Consider the following 25050-nt stretch of genomic DNA (forward strand, 5'->3'; position numbering starts at 1 on the left):
GGAAGCAGTCTAAGGTGGGACGGCTCCGTGAGCTTGTGGAAAATGCAGAGGAAGGCGCTGTCACTGTGGGATGTCTACGAGCCGCCCGCCCATATGCTCCTCATTACATTCCTTTAGTCTCTGGATTCATCAAGGCTTTTCAACACTCATTATCGCCTGCATCTTTCACATGTTATAGAAGCCAACCGTTTACGCTGACCTTTTTAAAATGGGGTGATTTTCAGCAGCGCCGGAATGCTCATCCCACTGAAATGCCTTGAGAAATTGTCTTAAATGCTGAACTGAGATCAGTTGGGTGGTGGTTCAGCCAGACGGCGACTGAAGCGCCAGTGGTCATTGTTTCCATCCGCGCCTGTTGATTGAGGAGGCTGTCTGATTGCAAGTGGAGACAGATGAGTCCTGAAACAGGATGTGCCACATGCTGGCTTGATTGTGTGATATTGCAGGATGCTTCTTTTAGGAGAGCATTCCTTTTCAGAACATCTTGCTGCAAAAGGATTTGTTACCGTGGCAATCAGGCCATACAAAGGCATCATTGCTACAATCAGAGGATCAGAAAGAGGCTCTTGAGAGTTCATTATGACAGAAGTAACATAATCAGGTGTAATCAGTACAGACTTTTATTCTTGCTTGACAGTGTTCTTAGTAATTCAGTCATACTGTCTCATATTTCAGTCTTGAATAAATGAATTTGACAATTAATGCATGCTGTTTTGGCCCATCTAATTTCTCTATTATAATACCACTTCTTATCCAGTTGAGGTTTTTTATGAATTACATTTACATCTACATTTATTCATTTGGCATATTCAAAGCAAATTAATTCAACTTCTGTGTGATACTGGAGGTATTAGGATATCTGAAAACGAATGTGGTTATTCTTTAGCTGGGATGAAACATTAATGGCAAGTAGTGGATTGTTATTGATTATAGCTGCAATGTCCTTGATGATAGCCTTTCGCTAAGGTTACAGAACATGGGACATGAGCTTCGAACAACAAGCAATCAGAGCTGGAAATGAGTGTAAGGTGAAAACTGGTGTAGTTTGGTTCCTTGGAAACAGCAGGATTTGAGGAAGTGTACTCAACTCACAAATGTGTACCTTGACACCTATACTAGCTTCCGTCCAGCAGTAAGCTTGCTGAAATTGAACCTCATTCAAAACAGTCACAGTATAAAACTATGCCTAGGACTGAAGGAGTTAGTCACAAGTAGTGGTGATCATTTTGGTTCACACTTGAAAAGGATTCAACACAATTACAGAAAAAGCATGTTTATGTGGGTTTTCACCATTACTTTAGCAGCATGGACTTTTTTGTGGGTACAACCCAACTAAAGACCATTTTTTCATGACATTGTGCTATATAAATGACCCATGTTGTCTTTTTGAGACAGTCATCATCAGTATAATGTTTATTAAACTCAAGCTCTATGCACATTTGGTCAAAATATAGTGAAATTCTTTGTACACACTGACTTTCTCTGCATGTCTTTATAACCATGAATAATATAACAACCTTTGGATATGGTGACATTTTTACATCAGTTATGTATAATGAAATTTGAATATTTGTTTCCTGTAGTAAAAGTATAATCTCTTTTACAGGTTATGGAAGAAACGAAGACCCAGATAGCCTGGCCTTCAAAACTAAAGATTGGTGCCAAGTCTAAGAAAGGTATTTCTTTGTCCTGTTTCTCTCTTTCAAGGTGAAATTACTATGTGGGTGTGTGTGTGTGTGTGTGTGTGTGTGTGTGTGTGTGTGCATACTGTTTGTGTGTATATGTGTGCATATGGTATGTATGTAGCATGTGTTCATGTGTATTTAGACCTGTACACTAAATGAGCTGTTTAAAACTATGCCTGTGCGCAAAACTCAATCAGGAACATTGTTCTCACTGTGCATGTGGAAGTGTAACATATTGTAATATACTGACAAATACATATGTTGTTCAGCCCAAGAATATGTTGCAAATACAAAGAAAATATCTTAATGCAAATGAGAGATATATTGCAATATTGATTGAGCTAAAGATATTTCCAAAATGTATATACACAATATATATTTAAATATTTTATGTATAATATATGTTATTTCTGTGGTTGATGCAAGTATGAATGAATACATCTGTGACCAAAGAAGGATGTGATTCAAAAAAGTAAAATAAAGGTTGTGGCAAAATATAAAGCTAAGATTCAGGGCATGTCTGAATTTTAATTTCATTAAACATATTAAACCTTGTTTATTGTTTCATTGTCAGAGCTGTGTTCGCTGCTGAGACACAATCTGTGAGAAAGGCTCTGCATTGTTCTTTCTCTGCATGACATCACATGCCAGTCCTGGAAGCTTCTGTTCTGAATTATCATCAGATAGCGAGACGTCCCAGTAAACATCCTCTTGGGAGACATCTTTGCTGCTTGACTGTCTCCTTGCTGTCAGATTTTATCAGCCAAGCCTTCCAGTTTAAGGCCAATGAGGATAACCTTTTGGGTGCCACTGCATACAACTTACATTATTAGCACTAAAATGATAAATCTGTCATGTAAAGTTTGTTTTATATAGTGCATTTTTATAATTTTCCTGTCACAAAGTGCTGGACAGCGTATGTTTTCATTTGGGTATATTTTGATTAAATAAAGTTCTCACCTTTTAAGCTACATTATACTGCAGTTAATTTTGGTCAGAAAAGTTGGCTTTGTATGATCTGGTAGTTTGCTTGATTTGTCAGGTATGTTGGTGACGAAAGTGCTCATGTCACCAGTCCTCTCCAGAATATTTAATTTGCTGAGCCTTTCTCTCTTTGCCTGGGGGGGGGGCTAACATGCCACGTCCTCCCAGATATGACAGGCTGGCTATTTCGGTGACAGTTTCTGGACAGAATTGCTGTTCTAACCCCGTAAAACAAACAAGGGGTCGGGAGTTCAAATCTATTTTCGAAAGCATATCTTGACCTCAGTGCCCAAGTTCATTCGCAAAGCTGTTTGTAATAGGCCTTTCTCGGAGGTCAAAGGTTAATTAAATTCCTGTGCACTACTGCTTGATCTGGCGGGCAGCTGTAAGAGAGTTGCTTATCAGGAAAGAAATCTGTAATGGAAAAATGTAAGTAATCTGTTGTTCTTACACTGTAATAGCATTCACAAATATGCTTTCTTATTGAAGAAAGGAAAGGCATTCATCTGTCTGTTATATAGCCATCAGCACACACGGTAGTAAACAGCTGCTCTGGTCCAAGGGGAAAGACTTCTATCTTGCTGTCTGTCTGTAGTTTACAGCTGTTGGTAATGGCGAACTCAGGGTTATTCACAGGTTTATTTACAAGCATCTATCAGTCTGAACAGAGCCCAATTATCAGTGTAATTTTCAGGCAATATAGAATGTAGTTCCTTCGAACTTCCTTAGAACTTCCTTAGAACCACTTTAATAAATGAACGATCTGTTATATGTAGAGTTTCAGCATTCTTTAAATATACATGTTCCAGATCAATGCCAAAAAGAAAGTTAATGTCAGTGACTTGTGACCTAATATAGGTGATATGTTAAGTTTTAATTATGCTTATCACTGCAATCATATTGGTGTTCTTCTTCTTTTTTTTATTCTTCATTTTGCTGTTGTGCTCTCATTCCACTTTGACGTGAGTCATATCAAGTGGTGACATGAGGGATGTTTGTACATAGAGGCTCCCAGTGCTTAGTGTGGGCCTTTAATCACTGCCTGGACAGTCCTTATAAGGGTCAGTACACACTGGGGCATCTATAAGCGATCAGATGGCTGTCCCAGAAAATGTTATCGTGTGAATAGGTTTGTATTTCATATTACAATGTTAATACCAGGTAAATCTGAAAAGACTTCTAGCAGCACTTCCATGCCATGACCTCCATAGCCATGTCCTCCATGTCGTAGCCATTACTGTGCTGTTCTGTGTGGTGTGAAGTATTGGGAAAAGACTGGCATCAACTTTACAAGTTTATTTATCCTCAACTGTAAAGATTAGAACAAACAAAATCTGCTTCTCTTCTCTGCACTGTGTTTACTTTCTTGAGCTTGCACAGACTTAACAAGCCCCATCATACACCATTCTGTGGCATTAGTTTTCAGGAATGGCCAGTCCTGGTGAGCTGGGGGCCATCAGATTGTTGTGTAGAGGGTATAACTCTTGGATTTCTAATATCGGGTAAATAACTGTGCAGACACGAGTTCCTCAGAATGGGGTAATACAGAATATCTGTGGGAGTTCTGCTTTTTATTTAAATTTGAACTGTGTCCATTATGTCTGTATGAGTTTGAGTTTGACCTCAGTGTCACCTAGGCACCCTGCTGAGTGGTTAGACTTTTTAAAAAAAAAACTTTGCTCTAACAGGCACATGGATTTGAATTCGCATTTTCAGCTTTAGTGGTGCAGCTTGACAGAGGGAAAGAGCTTGAAAGAGGGGTGACTCTGAGATCACTGAATTGTGTAGTCAGAATTTGTTTTATTAAAAGTACCTCTTCCATTACATTATTGTCGTTTAGCAGACGCTCTTATCCACAGTGACTTACACAGGTTGCAGTTTTACATGTTATCTATTGATAGAGCTGGATATTTAGTGAAGCAATTGTGGGTTAAGTATTTAGGGTGCAGCAGCAGTGCCCCAGTGGTTAATCGAACCAGCATCCTTCTGGTTACAACCCCTGCTTTGTACCACTATGCAACACTGCTGGATTAAAATATATTTTTACTTTAAAAAATTGCCGCAACATAGCTCTAGGTGATACTCCTGTTGTAAGTAGAGTGGCAAAAAGACTGGCCTATATGTTCAGGTAAGGTGCACCTAATTGACACATAGACTGTGCTGAAGGAACTACTTAACTTGAGTTTCTTAACTAAACCAAACCAAACTAGCTCTATAAACCCATAAATTGGATATGTAAATTGCTGTGGATTAGGTTAGGCTAAGCAAATAAATGATGTAGCAAAGTTATTTGTGTTTATGCAATATCTCCACTTTGTAGTCCTCTATCTGGTGAAATGTTTGCGGTATGCTTCATTCAGGACCAGGAATGTGTAGGCAGAGACTCCTATTGGAACAACAGTCACTATTGTGCAATGTTAATGCGTGCCATAAAAATCTGTACATGAAAAGGCTGCAACAGTAACATTAACATACACATATTACCTTAAGGTAATCCGCGATGTTAGTAGTGACAAGCCCTTCAAAATAATCTTGATATCACCGAATTACCCCTCATTCATGCAAGAAGAAAGCAAGGAGATGTTAATACCTAATGCTCCAGGAAGCATGGAACTTTATGTATGGGATAAGGGGAGTGAGACCCCTGTGGTGGATTTTTAGCTCTACAGTGTATGAAACTGGCCTCTGGCTTTAATAAGTCATCTGTGGTTTGAACCTCCACTGGCTAGACATTGGTCTCACTTACAGCGTGCAAAAAGCTGGAAAAATATCCTGGCTTGGAGTTTGTCCTTATTTGTTCCCTAATGCTTTCTGCCAAAGCAGTAAATCTACAGCCACACAGAGCACTTTACAAGTGGACAGGAACGCTGGGCGGCCACCGATGGCTTTATTCTCAAGAAAGGGAAGAAAAAAAAATCTTCTGGGCAGCACCTGAGAAAACAGCACCCAATCCTCACTGCTTTCGCCTTATCTCCTGCTCCCCTCTGCAGCACTGCTCTGTGTGTGTGTTTGTGTGTTTGTGTGTGTGTGTGTGTGTGTGTGTGTGTGTGTGTGTGTGTGTGTGTGTGTTTGTGTGGGCGAGTGGGTGTATGTGAGTGTGTTTTTCTCTGTTGCCACGGAAACCTGCGTGGTATCTGAGACACTGCGTAGTATCCTCCTAAAGGAGGCACTTGAAGGGAGGGAATGTGAGTCCACTTGGTTTTATTGAGGTTTGTGCTCTTCCGTCAGGAGATTGTTTAAGGCCTTGGGTTGGTGGGTCTGTTGCACAAAGGTCTGTGTTACCGTGCAGGGTTTTTATTTCTCCCAGCTGCCTTCATGACCATACAGTAGGCAGAAGTTTGTGGCTGCTAACCTGCACATTTTGAAATCAGGACAGCAGCCGAAGTGCTGGTATAGTGGTAAGGACAGGGGCTCGTAACCAAACGGTCACCGGTTCGATTCCCTGCCGAAGCACTGCTGTTGTACCCTTAGGCAAGGTATTCAACCCATAAGAAGTGAGTGGGGTTTAACATTTACACTGACCACAGTGTAATGCATAGTAAAAAGTCTTGATATTGAAAGTCATCTTACTTGCATTGTTAAATATGCTTTAGACATCTGGAATCTGTAGGATAATTCACATTTAATTTTTAGGATTATATCTACATGGTTGATTTTCTTGCTGACTATTAACTAACAATCTCTAAGTACAATTACAATGTTATATTATACCGTATTGTGCATTGCACTAATTTATTTATTGCTAGTTTGCTTTATCAAAATAGTAATTGCTAATTCAAAATAAAGGCCAAGTCAATAGTACTGGAGACACTTAAACTGGTCCTTTGAAAGATACATTTGCAACAGGTTGAGCCAGTACCATAAACCAGTGTTTCATGAACATTTCACCTTGTCTCACCTTTAACTAGTAGATAAATATTCCCCATGTTCCCAAAGTTGCTCATTCAGTAAGATTACGCTGTCTAGTAACATTAGGCCTGCTTATACGGACACCCCACTGCCTTGAATAATAACTTTTTTTGGATGGGTCATTGCTCACTTTATTGGGGTCAGCCTTTGCAACATTTTAAACCAATACTTTGTTTATATTAGGTGAATCATACACCACATTGTAATATTTCAAGTTCCACCTTTAAAATGAAAATGTATGTTGTCTTATGTAAGGCATGCCATCATGCTGTCAGCAGTGCGCTGCAAGCCAGAGCTCATTACGTTTTTGTTAATGTTATGTACAATAATGGGCCTTTGATATTCAAAAGGTTGTTCAAATGTTGTGTTGGCAACGTGATAAACATTACTGAGTTAAAATACTCCCTTTCTGTTCCAGGAATGTTTCAGTCTCTCAGGTTTTGAGTGAACGCTAAGTATCATGGTTTGCTGTTTGTGAAAAGCATGATACAGTAGATACATCTAGTGGAATGCAATGGAGTACACACATGCTTGATCTGATTGGCATAATGAAGGGGTTACAATAACAAAACAGTGATGTGCAGTTATGAGGAGAGTGACTCTGGCATTTGTGGATCAGGGATTTTATTTTATCCCAAGTTTATTTGAGACTCAAACCTAAAGATGTGTTTATATGAAAAAATGCAGAAGGTTTTTTTTTTTTCCACACTGTTTGTTCAGTGTATTTTCTCTTTTTTTCGTCTTGACAGCACATCCTCCGCAACTATGCAGCTGAGAAGATTATGTTTCTTAATTTAATACGTAGATATTTGCTTTAAAAATATCTTAACGAGTTGTTTCCAGGAGCTGTGGTAGTTTAGCAGTATCACAGATAAGTGAAAAGTTCACTCCTGCTGTGGAATGCACATTGCATCTTTAACAGCTAACATATTAAACAGCTTATCTTTGTTTTTTCAGTGTTTATAGCACTGACTAAAGAGAGTGAATCAGGATTAGACCTAAAGGCTGAGGTAATGTTGCTGTTTATTGAAGAGGAGATCAACATGAAACAGGGCTTCAGCTGCTTGACTGAGCAACACAGCCAGTGCTCACAATGAAAAGTGTAATGGGAGGGAAAACCAATCAGAAGAAGAGTACATTAGTTAGCACTCATTAAATTTAAAAGCAAGCTAAAGTTTTTTTCATGGTGAGGCAAGCATCCAGGAGTAATTTGGCCATAGGAAACCCTGCTGTTCCCCTTAAAAGCTACAGCATATGAGACAGTGTCACGCTAATGGTATCCCCCCCCCCCCCCCCCCGTAAAAGATTTTATCAGACTAATTTATGTGGGTTCTGCATTTTTCCCAGAGACCTGTGTGTATACCTTAAGTCTGCTGTGCTGCAAGACATTTTGACTACACATGGCTTTGCAACAATTTCAAGTATGTGATAGCAAAACAGCAGTTTCCTGCTTTGTGCAGATTTCAGCCATAGTAGTCCAAACAGCTGGATTAATTGAGGGCAAAATTACTACTTTTTTTCTCCAAAACAAAAAGTTTCTTTTTGAGCATTGCAGTGTTTTCACAAGCAGTTCTCTAAATGCAGCAAATTCTGCCAGCGTACGTGACACCACAGTGATTTTGAAAGCTAATATACAGGATCCAGAATAGTACTTTAATTTTTTCCTCAGTACTTGTCCCAGATTTGTGTTGTGACGGAACATTTTTGCTCCAACTTCTTTGATCAGTGAAAATAATTAATCATCTAAACGAAACCATGAAAATGTTGAAAACCATTTTGCGATGTTATTGTCAAGCCAGCAGTGTGTTTCATGCAGTGTGTTTCTGCCAAGTGTGATTATCAGCACATTTTTCATTCGCTTGTCAGGCAATATTATTACCTACAATGGCGCATTTGACTTGAAACATGCACGTAATTAAGCAAACACAAGGAATTTGACTTTGTGGGGAAGTAACGCACGGATGCCCACAAGTAGTCTGTGGGTCTAAGTGTAAAAATGTTTGATAAATATCTCTGGCCAAGTGAAGACTCCTCTTACAAAGACTGGGTGAAGAGATTGGACCAAGCGCCCTCTACTGGTAGCTTTCTGCCACAGGAAGTGAGCCTGCACCCCCTTGACAACCATATATTTGGGATAATTCCCGGAAAGTGCAGCTGGGGTCTCCTCGCTACAGCTCTTCTTTATTCATTTCTTTTTTCCCAAGCTACGGGAACCCCCTTTGGTGTGGTGTAATTCAGTGTGTTGACATCTCCAGTCTGTTTTCCACGCTGCGGTGATATCACTGCGGCGCAACTGGGCTGGCCTCGCATTGAACAACACCATCTGCAGCGGGTGCCTGCTGCTCCATCATCCAAGGCCCATAAACTCACAGTCCTTATCAGCACTGTCACTACGCAGCATGCCCAACTGACTCCACTCCATTTACCCCAGAGCCCCCTCTGTGAGCTACGCTGGCTTTCCCCAATCTGTTTGCTCTGTTAAATTTGCCTTCCACTTGCTTGTATAGTCTCTGGCTGCGACACACTGTTAACAAAGTGAAATTCTTGCATTTCTGTGTTCCTGCATGGTAAGCGCTGTGTTCTATAATGATGATGTTTCTTTTTGGTTGATTTTCTCATATTTAAAAAGTAGTTACTTGGAAAAGTCCATCACGTCATAGCTCTTACACCCCTCAAGACACCAATGTTTTTAGAAAAAAACTTTCTTTCACATCATTAATCAAAAAGGTTCAATTGACAGCAACAAAAATGTCCCTGATGTCATCAGCATATGATTGATATTAATGTAGCGGGGAACGTGAGCATAATGCAGGTGATTGTTAGAGTTCAAACAGGGACGTAACGGTTCCCAGTTTGATGGCCCATGTTGTAATTACGGGCGGGAAGACGTTGGCAGGCTTAGGGTAAGAGACATGAACCCGAAACAACGCTAATGGGAGTGGTCCCTCTCTTTCAGATCCCCACATCAAAGTGTGCGGAAAGAAGGAGAGCGTGAAGGAAGCCAAAGAGAAGATCATGTCCGTCCTCGACTCCAAAGTGAGTGGAAAACGTGCCCGCCGTCCCGAAGTGAACCGGGTCCAGCGCGTGCTTGGCCGTGCGATGGCGTGTACAGTGGGGGCTTTGCTTTGTGCTCCGTTCCAGCTCATTTAGGTTTAAATGATTTCACACAAACCAGTGGATGTTGCATATATATCATGGCAATACCATGGGGTTTCGTTTGCCAAAATGATTCTGGAGTCTCACGCTCACTGGCCCTCCCTCACACTTTAGTATGGGCAATGAGCTGAGGTCCCTCTGTACGGAGGTAGGGGGGGTGACTGTGGAGGCTGTGCGAGATCAGGGTTCTAATTCCCCTCTGGAGAGGGCAGGAATGCTGAGCTCCTGTGCGCCCCCTTGTGGAGCTGTGTTTGCAACCACTGGGGGGCAGAAGGCACAGATAGAACTGCGTCCTGATTGGTTTTCGTCCAAACACTTCCCACCTTGTGACATCCGATCTGTGCAGGCTGTTCCCATTAATTTGTTTAGCATTGTCATGAGCCTTAGCATGGAATGTTAATTAAGTGTAGCTGTGAAATTATTATTTTTGCTCAGTTTCCAGAAAGACCACTTTGAATCCCATGAAGAACATAGCCGCTGGGTGCAGCGGTTAGTAATTAATCATGTGAAGCTCACCTCTTTCCACGAAGCACAGCAGGGAAGACTGAGATAGCAGCGACAGTGTAAAAAGAAGGGAATGAGTGATGTTAGGGCAGCTTTCTTTCTGTGCAGGAAATGATGTGGATTTCAAAGTCCCTTCACAAGCTGCTGTTCACATGGAAGTCACGGACCTTCCTTGACACACCTGCCTTTTTGCCAAGCTCTTGGTGCTGAAGTGTAAATGAGTTTTTGGGGTTGTTAGCTGTCAGGTGTGCTGAGCGAGGTATGGGACCATGCCAGTGTTGTGTGCCTCCCCCTCCCCTCACACAGAGCAGCCGTGTGACCCTGAAGATGGACGTGTCCCACACTGAACACTCCCATGTCATCGGGAAAGGAGGCAACAACATCAGGAAAGTGATGGAGGACACCGGCTGCCACATCCACTTCCCTGACTCAAACCGGAACAACCAGGCTGAGAAGAGCAACCAGGTGTGTCATGAATCTTGTCAGGGTTATGCCAGTGAAATCCATATGGCAAGTACCTGACAAGGCCACAAGTTTGGTTTGGACAACACTAGGATATTAATTACATGTGAGCAAGTGTTATTTTCACTGTTTTAGGAGTCTCTGGTAGTTCTGACAAATACCCAGGCGTTCCTCTAAGATAGTAACATCTAGTTTGTGGGGGAGGAAAAAGAAGTGGCTCTCTGTAGGGGGCAGGCGGAGTGGGGCGTCGTCAGTGGTTAAGATACTCCTGATGGGGAGATGAGGTGGTGAAGAGGCCTGTGGTGGGAATACGCCAAAGAACACCAATACAGCATACCTCCACCCTGACCCCAGACATACAATCCAGACTACTGTTGCTGCTGTGTGCTGGGAGATGTAGTCCTATACCAGTCTGTACTAGCTCGTCCCAAAGACATTGATGTGCACTTGCTTGGCGAAAAGAGTTGTGTGTTCTGCCAGTTCAGCTGTGGTGATTATAGGGCTGTTGCTGATAACTTATGGTGGATGGGTCTGTTAGGGCTAATTAAGAGACTGTGAATTTACTGGCAGGGTAATAAAGGATGATAATTTATTAGATTTCTGTTTTTAATCACTATAAAACCCTCGCTCTAGGGATTCAGGGCAGTTTAGACAAAATTAAAGCAAAAGCAACCACATGTTCACCATAGGCATGATGTGGAAAAGTGAAGTACAAGACATCAAAGAAGGCTGAATCCAGGTTTTCGCATGGTTGCTTTTGTTCCTTGCCGTGACAGATACAGCATTAAGATATGCTACTGTGGAAGAATAAGTGGGACTCTTAATTTGTTGTCATTATTTGTTCCAGCTGTCCTGACCTGTGATTGAGATAACTAATGAAGACAGCCTGTGTCACACAGCTGTAGGAAAGAGTACTGCCAGTACTGAGATGCTGTGATGGCCGCCCTGAGGCTTCATGTTTGTCAGATGCTCACTGCCATCTCTTTCCACAGGTGTCAATTGCAGGCCAGCCAGCTGGCGTGGAGACTGCCAGAGCTAAGATAAGGGTAAGGTCTGAAAACGCACATCACACACACCTGCCCCCAGCTGTTTGTGAAGAAAGCGTCGGTTTGGCTCAGCCCGTTTTCTGCCTTTGAAAGTAAGGCCTTTGAGTTGTAGCAGTGCTGAAAAGAAGGAGGTCGTTCATCTCTCAGGACTGTGAGTGACAGAGGTTTACGCTATCTGCGCGCTCCATGCAGTGCTGTTTGGTCTGATAGTCTCTGAAAACCTGAATCCTGAAACACACTCAGTAATCTACCCATGTGAACATAGCGTTTACTCTAGTTGATGAGGGGGCTGTATCTGATAATGGTTCTGTCAGTGCTGACAGCTTGTGGAAGCCTCCAAGGTTCTTGACAGCTTTTTTAAGGTGACTTCCTCACTGATGGTTAATTTTTGGAAGTTTGATCCAAAAAATAGTTGCGCTTCAATCGTTAACGCTGTCTCCAGCTATACTGCACAGCTCTCTCCCCTCTGGGCAGCTGCTGATCTTAGTGTGATTTCTGTCCTATTGACTGCCAGTCTGCACTCTAGCAGGGCAGAAATCCATCAGTCTTACAGACCAACCCATGGACCTCTCTCAGCATTGCACCCAGAATGGGATACTAGTATGGAAATAGAATGCAGCAGTCACAGCAATTCAATTCAATTCAATTCAATTCATTTTTATTTGTATTTTTATTTGAATAGCGCTTTTTACAATGCAATCATAAGTGAATTGTTGTCATCAGGTGATCTTTGGTTTTAGAGCTCTGTGGAATCTCAGTCTGATGCTGGGATTTGATGGGGAACATGTTGCTCAGCAGATGAGCTGTTGGCACAGAGTGAGGCAAACACCCCCTCCTTCCCACTTCTAGAGGGAGGTACTATTCCAGTCAGGCCAGTTGGTACTGTCCAGACCCGCTTTGTGTTTCATCGGAACCAGGACTCCTGACACGCACTTCCCCTCCAAAGGGGACCAAGAAAAACACACCGAAGGGCACAGAGTTTTTCATTGTTCACACATGTACTGGAGTTCAATTAAGCCGGGGCTTTCTAACACAAAGGAAACTCAGGAAGAGCACGACTGCACCGTTGTTTTTGGAGGGGTTTGTAAAGTAAGGTCTGATGACCATCTTACTACATTCTTGCTCCAAAGTATATGAAACAGCAGATGAGAGGTAAGGGTCTGAGAGTTCACTCCAGCCGCAGCTGAACCAGACACACCCCAGGTCTGCTCCAGCTCAAGGCCACTACAACTGTGATTCAGCAAGACCAGAACGAGGCTGCTTCAACTGCAGTTTCAGAGGACCGGAACGAGGCTGCTTCAACTGCAATTTCACAGGCTCAGAATGAAGCCACCTTAGCTGCAGTTCAGCAGGATTGGCACAAGGCCTCCTTAACTGCAATTCAAGAGGAGTGACATAATGCCGCTCCAACATAACAGGACTGGCAAGAGGCTGGTCCAGCTCAACAGCTCCCTGTCTCTCAAAACTCTCCCAAAGTGTGGGGAGTGGAAAGTGTTTTCTCACTCTGTGTAGGATTAGTTGATTTTATCACTGAATTTTATTTTTCGGTTGCTGCGTTTCTCTGACAGGAGCGACTGTTTTGAGTGGATGGTGAGGTGAATATACCCATTAAATTCTGATAAAATGAATCTGATATGTATGTGTAGTTGGACACCGTGAAAGTGAACTAATAAGAAAGAGCAGTGTGAGGAAATTGCTTCTACAATTGGAACAATGCAGATTTTTCCTGGGGGGCATTGCATTATGGGATGGATTGAAAATTGTGTTGCTCACAGCAAGCCCTGTGCTCCACTTCACCCTTAAGAACGTAAGCTTAATGACAAGAACAGAGTCTACAGTGTATTTAGCACTGAGTCAAGCCTCATCTCCAGACTGTTATATATGTATTAGGGTGTGTGCTTTCACTATGAATTTTGGGAAACTACTCCATGCATTACTGAATCTCTGAGGGGAAAAACATCCTTCTTATTTCAGTATGAAATTTAACTTCAAAGTTATGCTCACTCGTTTTGCTGCCAGAACAGAGCTTGCAATAGATTCTGTAGTCCTATTTGTTAATCCACTGTAAATATTTGAATACATAAGTCAACATCCTGAAGCACGTATTTGCTGAGACTAAAGAAATTAACTGTCTTTGATCTCACTTCATACATTTTGTGTTATACCTGGTATCTGTCTTCTCTACTTTTCAAGAGCTCCATATCCTTATAGTGGAGTGCCCAGACATTGGGACAGTACTCTAAATGTGGTCAAAGAAATTGTACAACATTATTGTAACCTCCTTTGACTCATATACTATTTTTTCTGCTTACATGCTTTGTATATATCAATATACAAAATTTATCCCACTGTGACAACAACCAAGACGACAACTGCTGAACTTACACAGGGGCTTGGGGCAAGGCAAATGCATTCCTCTTATACACATACACAAATGTCCTGTCTGTATTCTATACTGCAGGGCCCACAGTGCACAAAGTAGCAAACGCTGTCAGAGGATAGGCTCATCCCCTAGAACTGGGCCTGTAATTTCCTGGATCAATGTGAATTACTTTTTTGTATATTGGAATTATAGTGCCTTAATTTCAGTCATCAGGAATTTCTCCAGTTTCTTGAGATTGAGTGAAGATTTTTCAGTAACGGCTTCTCCACCGTTGTTAGTGAGTTGTCGTGCTTACTCTAGTGAATTACCAAAATGTTATTTCCACTTTTACAGAAAGAGAAAACAAGTGTGGTTTCCTTAAGGGGGTGGATTTCTGTATGCTTGTACTGCATCTTACACGTGGCTCTGGTGTGTTGCAAGGTTCATTCCTGTACTCTGGTGCCTCATTTTACCCTCAGTTCTGGTGTGTTATGGGGTTCATCCCTGTACTGTGATACCGCATCTTGCCCCCAGGTCTGGTATATTTAAGAGCTTTAAAAATTAGTGCTGCATTCTTTTTGCTGCAGATCTCATCCCTGAGGTATAAGACAGTACAGTTTTGTGCAGGCGCTGTCAATGGGCTTTCTTTATAAACAAACGAAAAATTAGTGCTGCCTCTTTGGATCAGAATACTGTGTCTCTGTTTCACAAAGCTTTAGCAAATAATTTAAATAAATGTACTGAATGTATCAATAGCAGCTTGCTCACGAACAGAAATTCTTCTTGCATTTAGTACAAATTTCCACGACTTTATTCTGCTGGTTTTATATTTCTGGTCAGTAACATTGGAATTCATGAATCAAACAGTAGATTAGAACTGTATACGGTAATTCAATCCTTGCAACACGTCAGTTTTTTGTTTGTTTTGTCTCTGTGTGGCTTAGTATCTCATTCATACCTGCAGAGATACTGTTGCAACCTGGAGGTGCTCTGTATGAGGTCCCGTCTGGACAAGATTTCTGGGATTGTTTCAGTTGAACACAATCGAAACGGCCTGTTTTTCATTTCAAAAATGACTCCAGATTGATGTTTCTCCTCAGCACTGCAAAGGCCAGCCCAAATGATTTTCTTATTTTGTCCAGGAAGAAAATTCATACATGGAAACGTAATATAAATGTAGTCTCCAGAACATATGGCAGTGATCATGGTTACATTTTTTGGTCATGGTAATTTATGCTCTGTACCTTTTTTTGGCAGCAAAAGACTGGCGAGGCTTTAACAGGACTTTGGGCTTTGGCACGGGGCCTAACATAGTGTGTTTGTAACGAAAGCTTATGCTTTGAGCAATATTTCCTTATTTCTGTCTGGGGTATTTCAGTGGCTGTGGCGGTTGCATTGATTAGTCCCGGGTTAGTTACTATGAAGGCGTGTCGCAATATATGTGCTTTAGGTGTGATGTGGAACCATCGACACCTCTGGGTTGCCTTGAGCATCTCGGTGTAGCCAAGGTGAGGGCTTCCACTTATTCATTACATTAAATTATTGGCATTTAGCAGATGCTCTTATCCAGAGTGACTTATATCGGTTACAGTTTTTTACGATGTTATCCTTGTATACAGCTGAATATTTACTGTGGCAATTGTGTATTAAATACCTTGCCCAAGGGTACAGCAACAGTGCCCTAGCAGGGGATCGAACCAGCACCTTTTCAGTTATGAGTTCTGCTCCTTAACCACTATGCTACACTGCCTCCCCCGTTCACCCAGAACCATTTCTCCTCCAGGAGCTGCTTCCGTTGGTCTTGACCTTTGATCTGCCGGCGATGGTCCAGCCCGACCCCAGCTCACCTGCGATCCAGCACATCTCGCAGACCTACAACCTCTCTGTGACCTTCAAGCTGCGGCCCAGGCTGTACGGGACCATGGGCGTGGTGCGGGGCTCTCAGGACAACGCCGCTGCAGTCAAGGCATGTCACCTCCACCCACAGCTCAACCCAAAATATATAGGTCACCAAAGCAACAGGTTCACCTCAGTGTCAGAGTCAAGTACTACCCCCTACTGTGTGCAGAAATATATCAAGGTGTATAAAAATGCCCTAATAAATCTGTACTTAAATGTATTATCCCACTTCATTGTCTTGTTTGGGTGTCTATTATCCTACCCCAGCTCCTGCTCATAGATCGGCAGTTCAAGGCCACCGTAATTAAATTATTTGTAAAATGACTGACGCATGTTAAATTTCAGTCCCATGTGTTTTATTTCACCGCATTTAGGGGTGGTTGAAAACGAGGCTTCGGTTGTTCACCGTAGCAGGATCACCGAGGCTGTGCTGAGTGTTCCGTCTGTACAGTGGTGCTTTTGAGAGAGAGCGGTGTGGATCTTGCCCCCGCTGTGGTAACTGAGCAGGCCTGGGGGCCTCCTGTTCCCCCTGGCCTGGCTCGTGTTGACAGAGCAGTGGTAGGAGGGAGTGGGGCTGTGGTTTTCTGAGTGCTCCCTCGGGAGATCTTATTCCTCCTACTGAGAGAGTACCCAGCAAGAGAACAGACCTGGCCACTGTGTGTACATTACTAATCCAGCCTTACTCAGTGTCTACCCAAATCATCTGCTTTGTATGCACGGATGTTTGCTGTGGGCACAAGCTGTGGGCTGCCCCCCTTACAGGTCCCCACAGTCCTTGAAGATGATTTCATACCTGTCAAACACCCTGTGGGCCTGGAAAGGTCATAGGCACAGAAATTTGCCCAAATCTTAAAGAAAGAAAGCAAACAAGCAAAAGAAGTCCCATCTTTCTTGCCAACTTGCTAGCCTGCTGAAATTTACAATCAAGTCTGGCAATGTCAGCTGATATTGCTAACAAATTGGCTGGATCAACATCTTATGCGTTACTAAAACTCACCAGTGACTTGTAATCACTGCCAAGACCTTTTACATGTGTGCCCTTGCAGACTCAAAATATTTTGAAAGCAGTGCCTCAAGTGTTTCTTTTTGCAGTTCCGTCTTCAAAGCAGCCCAGTTTCATGGGAATTTAGCTATTGCTGCAGTAAGAACAAACCATAAATTATATATATTTTATTTAAAATCTCATAAACTCAGGCATGGAAAATATAAATCTAATTTGAGCGGAACCTTCTGACATTCTGTATTTGTATTGTGTGTGTTTTTGTGTTTTTGTGTGTTTGTGTGTTTGTGTGTGTGTGTGTGTGTTTGTGTGTGTGCACATGTGTGGGTGGGTGGCTGGGTGTGTGTGTGTGTGTGTGTGTGTGTGTGTGTGTGTGTGTGTGTGTGTGTGTGTGTTTGTGTTTGTGTTTGTGTTTGTGTGGGTGGCTGGGTGTGTGTGTGTGTGTGTGTGTGTGTGTGTGTGCACATGTGTGGGTGGGTGGCTGGGTGTGTGTGTGTGTGTGTGTGTGTGTGTGTGTGTGTGTTTGTGTTTGTGTTTGTGTGTGTGTGGGTGGGTGGCTGGGTGTGTGTGTGTGTGTGTGTGTGTGTGTGTGTGTGTGTGTGTTTGTGTTTGTGTGTGTGTGGGTGGGTGGCTGGGTGTGTGTGTGTGTGTGTGTGTGTTTGTGTTTGTGTGTGTGTGGGTGGGTGGCTGGGTGTGTGTGTGTGTGTGTGTGTGTGTGTGTGTGTGTGTGTGTGTGTGTGTGTGTGTTTGTGTTTGTGTGTGTGTGGGTGGGTGGCTGGGTGTGTTTGTGTTTGCGTGCACGGGCATGTATGTGAACATGAATGTGTGCACTTTGTGTGTGTGTGTGTATGCGTGTGCGTGTGTGTGCCTGTGTGTGTGTCCCACTGCAGAGGGGGACCGCCTTGCTCCTGGAGCACCTGATGGGCAGCCTGGCCAGCACCATTTCGGTCAGCACCCAGCTGGACATCGCGCCTCAGCACCACCTCTTCATGATGGGCCGGAACGGCAGCAACGTCAAGCACATCACCCAGAGGACGGGGGCCCAGGTCCACTTCCCTGACCCCAGCAGCCCCCAGAAGAAGTCCACCATCTACTTTCAGGGCTCCATCGACTCTGCCTGCCTCGCGAGGCAATATCTCATGGTAAGATCTTAATGCCTTTGAGGTCCTCTCCAAACCCATAACACGGAGCAGCAGTGCAAAGCGGCTCCCTTGGACTTATGGCTCGCCCTCAAACAACAGTTTCCAAACCAGAGACTAAGGCAATATAAATGAAAAAAAAGAATGCAAGCAAAAGATTCCCATCTGAGCCACACAAGTGTCTGCTAAATGAAAACAAAGTAAATGTAATGTGGATATTGGTTTTCTTCAGTGGTGATAGCTACAAATTCAGTTGTTGAATCATAGCACGCAAGTGCCACCTTGCTGTGAATTTGTATCGCAGCTCATTGTGATTATCAGAATGTGGTTTTGTTCCAGTCCTCAAAATTATGCATTTGGTTGTGTGTGCCTCGGGGCCATCTTTCCGGCATCCTGAATTTTGTTTAAGATGAAAATGATGTGAAGTGTGTTTCTGTGAGTGTGTAAATGTGTGTGTATAAGTGACTGTCTGCCCTTGTTCCTGATGTTTGTATTAAACAGATGTCCAGATAAGTGTTCATGTGTATGTGTGCCTTACGGGTAGCATCCTCCGTGTCTGGCCCTGATATTGGATATTAAAGAGGAGGTGAAGTGTGAGTGTGTCTGTGTGTGTATGTACCATAGGGTTTTCTTCCTCTGGTCCTGATGTTTGATATCAAAGAGGACATGGAGGTGGAGCAGCAGAGCCTAACCACTCTGATGGAGCAGCTGGATGTGTTCATCAGCATCAAGGCAAAGATCAAACAGCCCAGCAAGGTAGAGGCCCCGCCCACCAGCCACACCCCTCTCATTGCACCCACCTACTACAGGGACAGGTCGCTGGAAGCACTTTCCGTCTTCTGAGTTATTTCAAAAACACATCACAGCTTGTAGAAGAGCTGCTATCTCTGCTGTTTGTTTGCTTTGGGCTCTTTTTCCCTGTCAATAGACGTGGGGTCAAATAAAGAGCATTTTGGTCTTTATGGTTTATAACCTATGCAGTCGGCACTCTCCTGGTACCCTCTGTTCAGCGCATTACATTACATACAGGAAAGCAAAATCTAATGGAATGTGTTATACGTGAGCCGTCAGCTAGCGCTGGTACAGTGAGGATTCACCCTGCTCCTCCAGGGTGAAGCGTTCTCACTCTCCCCTCCCCCACTGCAGTCTCCTCTCCCTGTGAAAAACGGCAGTCAGTGTGTAGCATTGTGGAATCGGATTGCAGATTGCACTCTAAAACCCTGTCATTATTAGTCGGATTTAGATGCATGCTCCATTCTTTGTGCTAGTGCAAGAGTTAAAACTTCATCATGCGTCGTCTTGTTAAACATGTAAAGAGCTGTTATCCTGAGGAGATGCTGTTGATTAGTTCTGCCTTGATCTTGATGTTCAGCAACAGTTGAAGGCTGTCTAGCCACTAGTTGAAGAGGGGCTTTTAATGGCAGTTCTGTACTGTTTAAAGTGAGTAAATGACGAAATGAACTTGCAGTCTGCCCACAGGTTTATTTGGTGTAGCACCATCTCAGCTACAACATAACCTATCCACACCAGCAAATATTACACTAGAATGTTGAAGCCCAGCAGCTGTAATGAATGGTGACGTGTAGCTGGGTAAGCTGTTGGTGTTTCAAAATCACGTGCCGTGTGAGCCAGCTGTCTAACCTTCCAGCCCTCTCTCTCCCTCTCTCGTGCTGAAGCAGACTGTGATTGTGAAGAGCGTGGAGAGGAACGCCATGAACATGTACGAAGCGCGGAGGATCCTGCTGGGCTTGGAGCAAAGCGGGGTGCCTGTACCCCAAAACAGCAGCCCGTCCTCCCTCATCTGTCCTGTGGGATTGGACATCCTGGCTTCAGCTGGACTGGGGCTTACTGGTTTGGGTAAGGGCTACGCTACCAAAGCAGAAGAAGAAACATCAGTGCAAAAAATGTCTAAAGAAATTTGAGAAAATGCGTGGTAATATCCAAACTACAAACTGTTGATTAAGACAATGGTCTTAGTTGTTGGTCCTGTGTCTGAGGCATCCGGGAGAGAATCTGTAATCACAGGCGTAACCGGTAAAATAGAACTAAATAGAACAGAATGGAACTGGATTACTGTTTTGTGTCTTGTCTTGTTTGTGCAGAAGTCTAACCCAAGTCCTTTCAGAAAGCATTTCACATCTTCAGATATCTGAAATATTTGCATAAAAATCTAAAAAAAAAAATCTACAGCAAAGAAATAGGTATATTTCAAAATCAGGCTGTTCTGATCAAAAATGTTTAAAAATAAACAAAAATATGTTTAAATTATTTTACATTTTACATTTACATTTATTCATTTAGCAGACGCTTTTATCCAAAGCGACTTACATAGGTTACAGTTCTTTACAATGTTATCCATTTATACAGCTGGATATTTACTGAGGCAATTGTGGGTTAAGTACCTTGCCAAGGGTACAGCAGCAGTGTCCCAGTGGGGATCGAACCAGCAACCTTTCGGTTAGCATGTTCTTTTTTATAAAAGGTTATGTTTTGCAATGAAAGGTTGATTGTACAAGTCAGGTCAAATTGTGCCCTCATCACAGCAAAGTAGATGCATAAATAATAATAATGCCTGGAGGTTGTTTTAACCCCTATTCATTTTGTAAAGAATGACACAGTTAACACACTGTCAACCCCTTTTTCCTGGTGCCAGAGAATCTTTTTTATTCTCTCCAACACATGGTCTATGCCGTGCTTTGTGGGAGTGCTCTTTATGCTCTGTGATTGGTTGAATGACTGTGCTCATTCTGTAACCTCTGCTTTTGATAGGCCTAGCTGCACCCTCTGGGAGCAGCTCATTGGCCCCCAGCTGCCTGCTGAACTCCATCAACACCTCAGCCAATCCCCTGCAGACCTCCAGCTCAGGAGCCTCCAGCCCCGCCCTGTGGCCAGCCTCCCTCGCCAGCCCGCCTGGCACAACAGGTAAGAGCAGACAGGGGAGAGAAAGAGACATACACATACACTCAAAAAAACACAGATACATACACGTAATTGCATACACACCCTTGTAAACACACAAACATGGACACAAGCATACTTCTACAAATTCATAAACACACATGCACATAAATGCACACACATGCTTGTAAACAAACGTAAACACACACACCTACAAAAACTCATAAACACACACATAGACATAAACGCACAGACACACATGAATGCATGCACCCTCACAGACACACATAAACACACACACACACATGCATGCTCATAAAACCACGGCACACATATGCATAAACACACACTGCACTCCTAAACATGCGGATACCCATACACACACACAGACAAATATATAAATACACACATACACTCAAACATACAGACACACATACACATAAAAACACAGATACACACGCACACACACACACACACAGAGTCAAAAAACAGATACACACACACACACACACACACAGAGTCAAAAAACAAACAATCAGACACATACACATACTCACATGACACACATCCACACATTTCATTAGTGTTGGTGAGTAGTTGGTGAGTAATCTTTCTCTGCTCTGCTTGGTGTTCTTGAAGCATCTGCTGTCGGTGTCCCAGAACCATCTGGAATATTCGTGACAAGTTGCTGTGCTAGCTCCGCAAAGTAATGTGTCACAAGCTGGGATAACTGGCAACGCTGGCTCAACATGGCCCTGTACCTTAGCCAAAAACAGCTGATTTTCAGGAGCTGTTTTGTCCATTTTCTGACCACACCCTCTCTTCTATGGAACTCCACCACTCCCGGGGTCTCAGGGATGTCGTCGGCACTGATGATGCACCCGATCACCCAGGCCACTCTGCGAAACCTCCTGCTTTCGGGAGCTCAGGGGTACACCCACAACACCCCCTCCCCACCTCCAGGCCTGGCCCCCATCGACACACCAGCCAATGGCATCCCTGACTGCAGCAAAACCCCCCGCACACTCAACGGCCATGTCAAGGTGCCTGTGCTCTCTGATCCCTTCCTGCTGATGTCAGGCTGCATGCTAATGTATGTTTTTTTTATGTTTACAGAATTACAGTGATGTCCTTATTTATTCACACCCCTGAATGAACAAGAACAAGAAACATGCTGTAGAAGAAAAATACATATGAATCATTTATTCTGCTTAGAACAATTTTAAAAAGTTACACTTTGATCTCAATAGGACCACACAAAATTTATCGTTCTCAAATAATGAATTATCTCAGATAGAATAAACAGACTGTTTATTTATACTCCATGAATTGTATTTTGTAAATCTTCTGGTATGGATTACACTGACAAGACAATTCTTTAAGTGTTTCATGATGTTCTGGCATTTTGACCATACTCCCTTGAGGAATTGCTCTATGTCCTTGAGATCTTTTGGTTTTCAATTCTGAACAGCTTTTTTGAGTTTGAACCACATATATTTGATTGAATTGTGGTCTTGAGATTGAGATGAGTTGAGAACATTTTTGAGAACATTTTTTTTCCTCAGTTAATCATTTCTTTGTAGATCGGGATGTATACTGTGGGTATTTTCAGCCAGAATTTTCAGCCATCTTTGAGGTCCTTGGCAAAGTGAACTAGGCTTTTGTCCAAAATACCCTGGTGCACATTGGTGTTCATAACTCCCTCTGTCTTAACAAGGGCCCCAGGACCCAAAGATGCAAACAACCCAAAAACATAATAACCCCCACCATATCTAACCAAGGACATGGGTTGTCTGTGCAATGCTATTAAGATCAAAGTACAGCGATTTTCAAATTTTCAACAGAAAAAAAGTCCAGTATGAACGTTTCTTTTATTTTTGAGCATGTTTTATTCCAGTTTCATAAGTAGTATGCATAAATATGGAGGGCACTGAGAGTACTTTGGGGGTGTACTGCATGTTACACATTAAAGATCACAAACAGTGTATTTCATCTGTGGAAGATAATAAAAGTCATTTCTTCACTGTCATACTGACTGGACGTTAGGTTACAGGTGAGATGTTGTTGGGGGCGGCAGTGTAATGTAGTAGTAACGTGCAGGGCTTGTAATGTTGCCAGTTTGGATGAGTGTCTGCTAAATGACAATAATGTAAAATAATGTTGATTGCTTATGGTTGTGTTCACTTGTGTATGGATGCATGTGATATTAGGTTGTGTGAGGTTTCATGTGGTTGAATATGATTTTATGCTGTTGTGTGTGGTTGCATGTGGTTGAATGTGATTTTATGTGGTTGTGTGTGTTTGCAGCACCCCAGCTTGGTTTATGGCAGGATTTCCTCAGCGTCGCTGGCGGACAAGGTTCTGAATCCCAACCACAGTGATCCAGCACAGGACGCCAGCGGTCACTGTCCCTCTGAGCCTCTTTCTAGCAAGTCCAGCCCTGATCAAGGTACTGCCGCTTTTCAGAGGAGACAAGCCAACAGCATCACAGAACGCTCTAAATCTAAAACAGACCTTTTTAAAGATTAACACCACAGAGGCTTGTTTGACATTCACCAAACTCTCCCATGTCAGTCTGAGGTTATGATAAGCCTTGGCTCGATTCCGTGCTCTTTGGTTCCTGCACCTGATTTGTGTGTTGTCTGCATAAATCAGCTTTGATAGCATTAACTTGAGTAGGACGAAGTGAAGTTTATCAATTGTGAAGTAGAAAGTAAGTGCTTCTGACAGCTGACATCGTGTTCGTTTACACAGTCTGTCCTGACGTTTATACAGTGTGTGATCTTGGCCTCCAGTGTTTAATTTTTGGCACAGACAGGATGGTCACCTTGCCCTCGCCTTTCAGGCTCGGACACTTTCGTGGAAGTGGGAATGCCAAGGAGCCCGTCTCACTCGGCCAATAGTAGCGAGCTAAAGCAGATGCTGGTCTCCTGTAAGGCATCGCCTGGGAAACGTCACACCGTGGAGCTACTGCAGGGTACCCATAGCCCCCACCTTCAGTACGTATACACAGACCCCCCCTGAAACCATCCTAAAAGACACCCATAAGGACCTGAACTTGTACATGTATGACTGCAAAACTACTGCTTAATTCAATTTTTAATTTACTCTCCCAGTGCTAAGTGTGTGTGGGATGTTGCATAACGGTGCATTATGCAGGCATATGCTTCTGTAGTATGGAGGAGGATCTGTAGTCTTATCAGGTACAGGCAGCTTTTCAAGTGTACTTCATGTTCGTGTTTGTGCTAAGTGCTGATCTGTTGTGTTAATTGTAAAAATGGGATGTTTCATCTGTGTTTTTATTATTATTATTATTATTATTATTTTAATTATTATTACATCACTGATGTGACAGTAAATGGTGATCTGAATAAGCAGGTGCACACTGGGTTATTCAAATGTTGGAGTTTAAGATTAGAAAGAAATTATTGTCAAGGAAAATAAAAATCAAGTTGATACTCTAGGTGAGTCTGCCATTCCCATTATGAACACAGTGTAGTCTGATAGTATGATGGGGCTGTGGGTGGAACTGCTCTCAGAATGTGGTCCTGTGGTTGGGAGCCCTCTCCCTCAGCTTAACTGATTCAGAGTTTACTCTCATGTAGCATGTTCTCAGTCCTGTATTTCTGCCATCCTCCTTAATAGCACATTAAATAATATTTATTAATGTTGGGCTAAACCATAACTCCCTGCATTGAGGTTAAAAACTGCATTTTAGGATGTAACACAAGAAATACTGTAGCTTGAAAATAATCTAGCAGAGACCTTATGCTGCAGTATGGTGGTGACAGCTCTGACTTGATGCAGTTCAGATGAAATCCTTTTAGTTATAACAAAAAAATGAAGTGCAAGGCAGCTGTCTTCATAACCGGCTTTATTTAGTGTGATCTGATTTCTGTGGGGACCCAGGCCTGTGTTTGTGTGCAGGCTGCTGGCCCATAGAGAGTGCGTCTTCATAGGTAACTGGCACAGAGGTGTAGGTAGTGGGAGGCTGTCGTCTGCCTAT

The 25050-nt window shown here is 42.9% G+C and overlaps 1 protein-coding gene across 1 annotated transcript in view; it reads left to right on the plus strand.

Annotated features, from left to right (window-relative positions):
• The window catches only part of LOC118790083 (protein bicaudal C homolog 1-A-like), a 52104-nt gene that overhangs the window by 20852 nt on the left and 6202 nt on the right, over window positions 1–25050 (plus strand). The window contains exons 3-14 of the mRNA XM_036546894.1: window positions 1607–1676; window positions 9535–9614; window positions 10545–10703; window positions 11693–11746; window positions 15892–16074; window positions 17898–18149; window positions 18771–18902; window positions 19826–20003; window positions 20916–21068; window positions 21900–22087; window positions 23352–23493; window positions 23890–24043. Of these exons, the coding sequence (XP_036402787.1) occupies window positions 1607–1676; window positions 9535–9614; window positions 10545–10703; window positions 11693–11746; window positions 15892–16074; window positions 17898–18149; window positions 18771–18902; window positions 19826–20003; window positions 20916–21068; window positions 21900–22087; window positions 23352–23493; window positions 23890–24043 (1745 nt within the window). The remainder of the gene's footprint in view (window positions 1–1606; window positions 1677–9534; window positions 9615–10544; window positions 10704–11692; window positions 11747–15891; window positions 16075–17897; window positions 18150–18770; window positions 18903–19825; window positions 20004–20915; window positions 21069–21899; window positions 22088–23351; window positions 23494–23889; window positions 24044–25050) is intronic.

This window comes from Megalops cyprinoides, chromosome 15, assembly GCF_013368585.1.
Source record: "Megalops cyprinoides isolate fMegCyp1 chromosome 15, fMegCyp1.pri, whole genome shotgun sequence".
NCBI classification, from domain to species: domain Eukaryota; kingdom Metazoa; phylum Chordata; class Actinopteri; order Elopiformes; family Megalopidae; genus Megalops; species Megalops cyprinoides.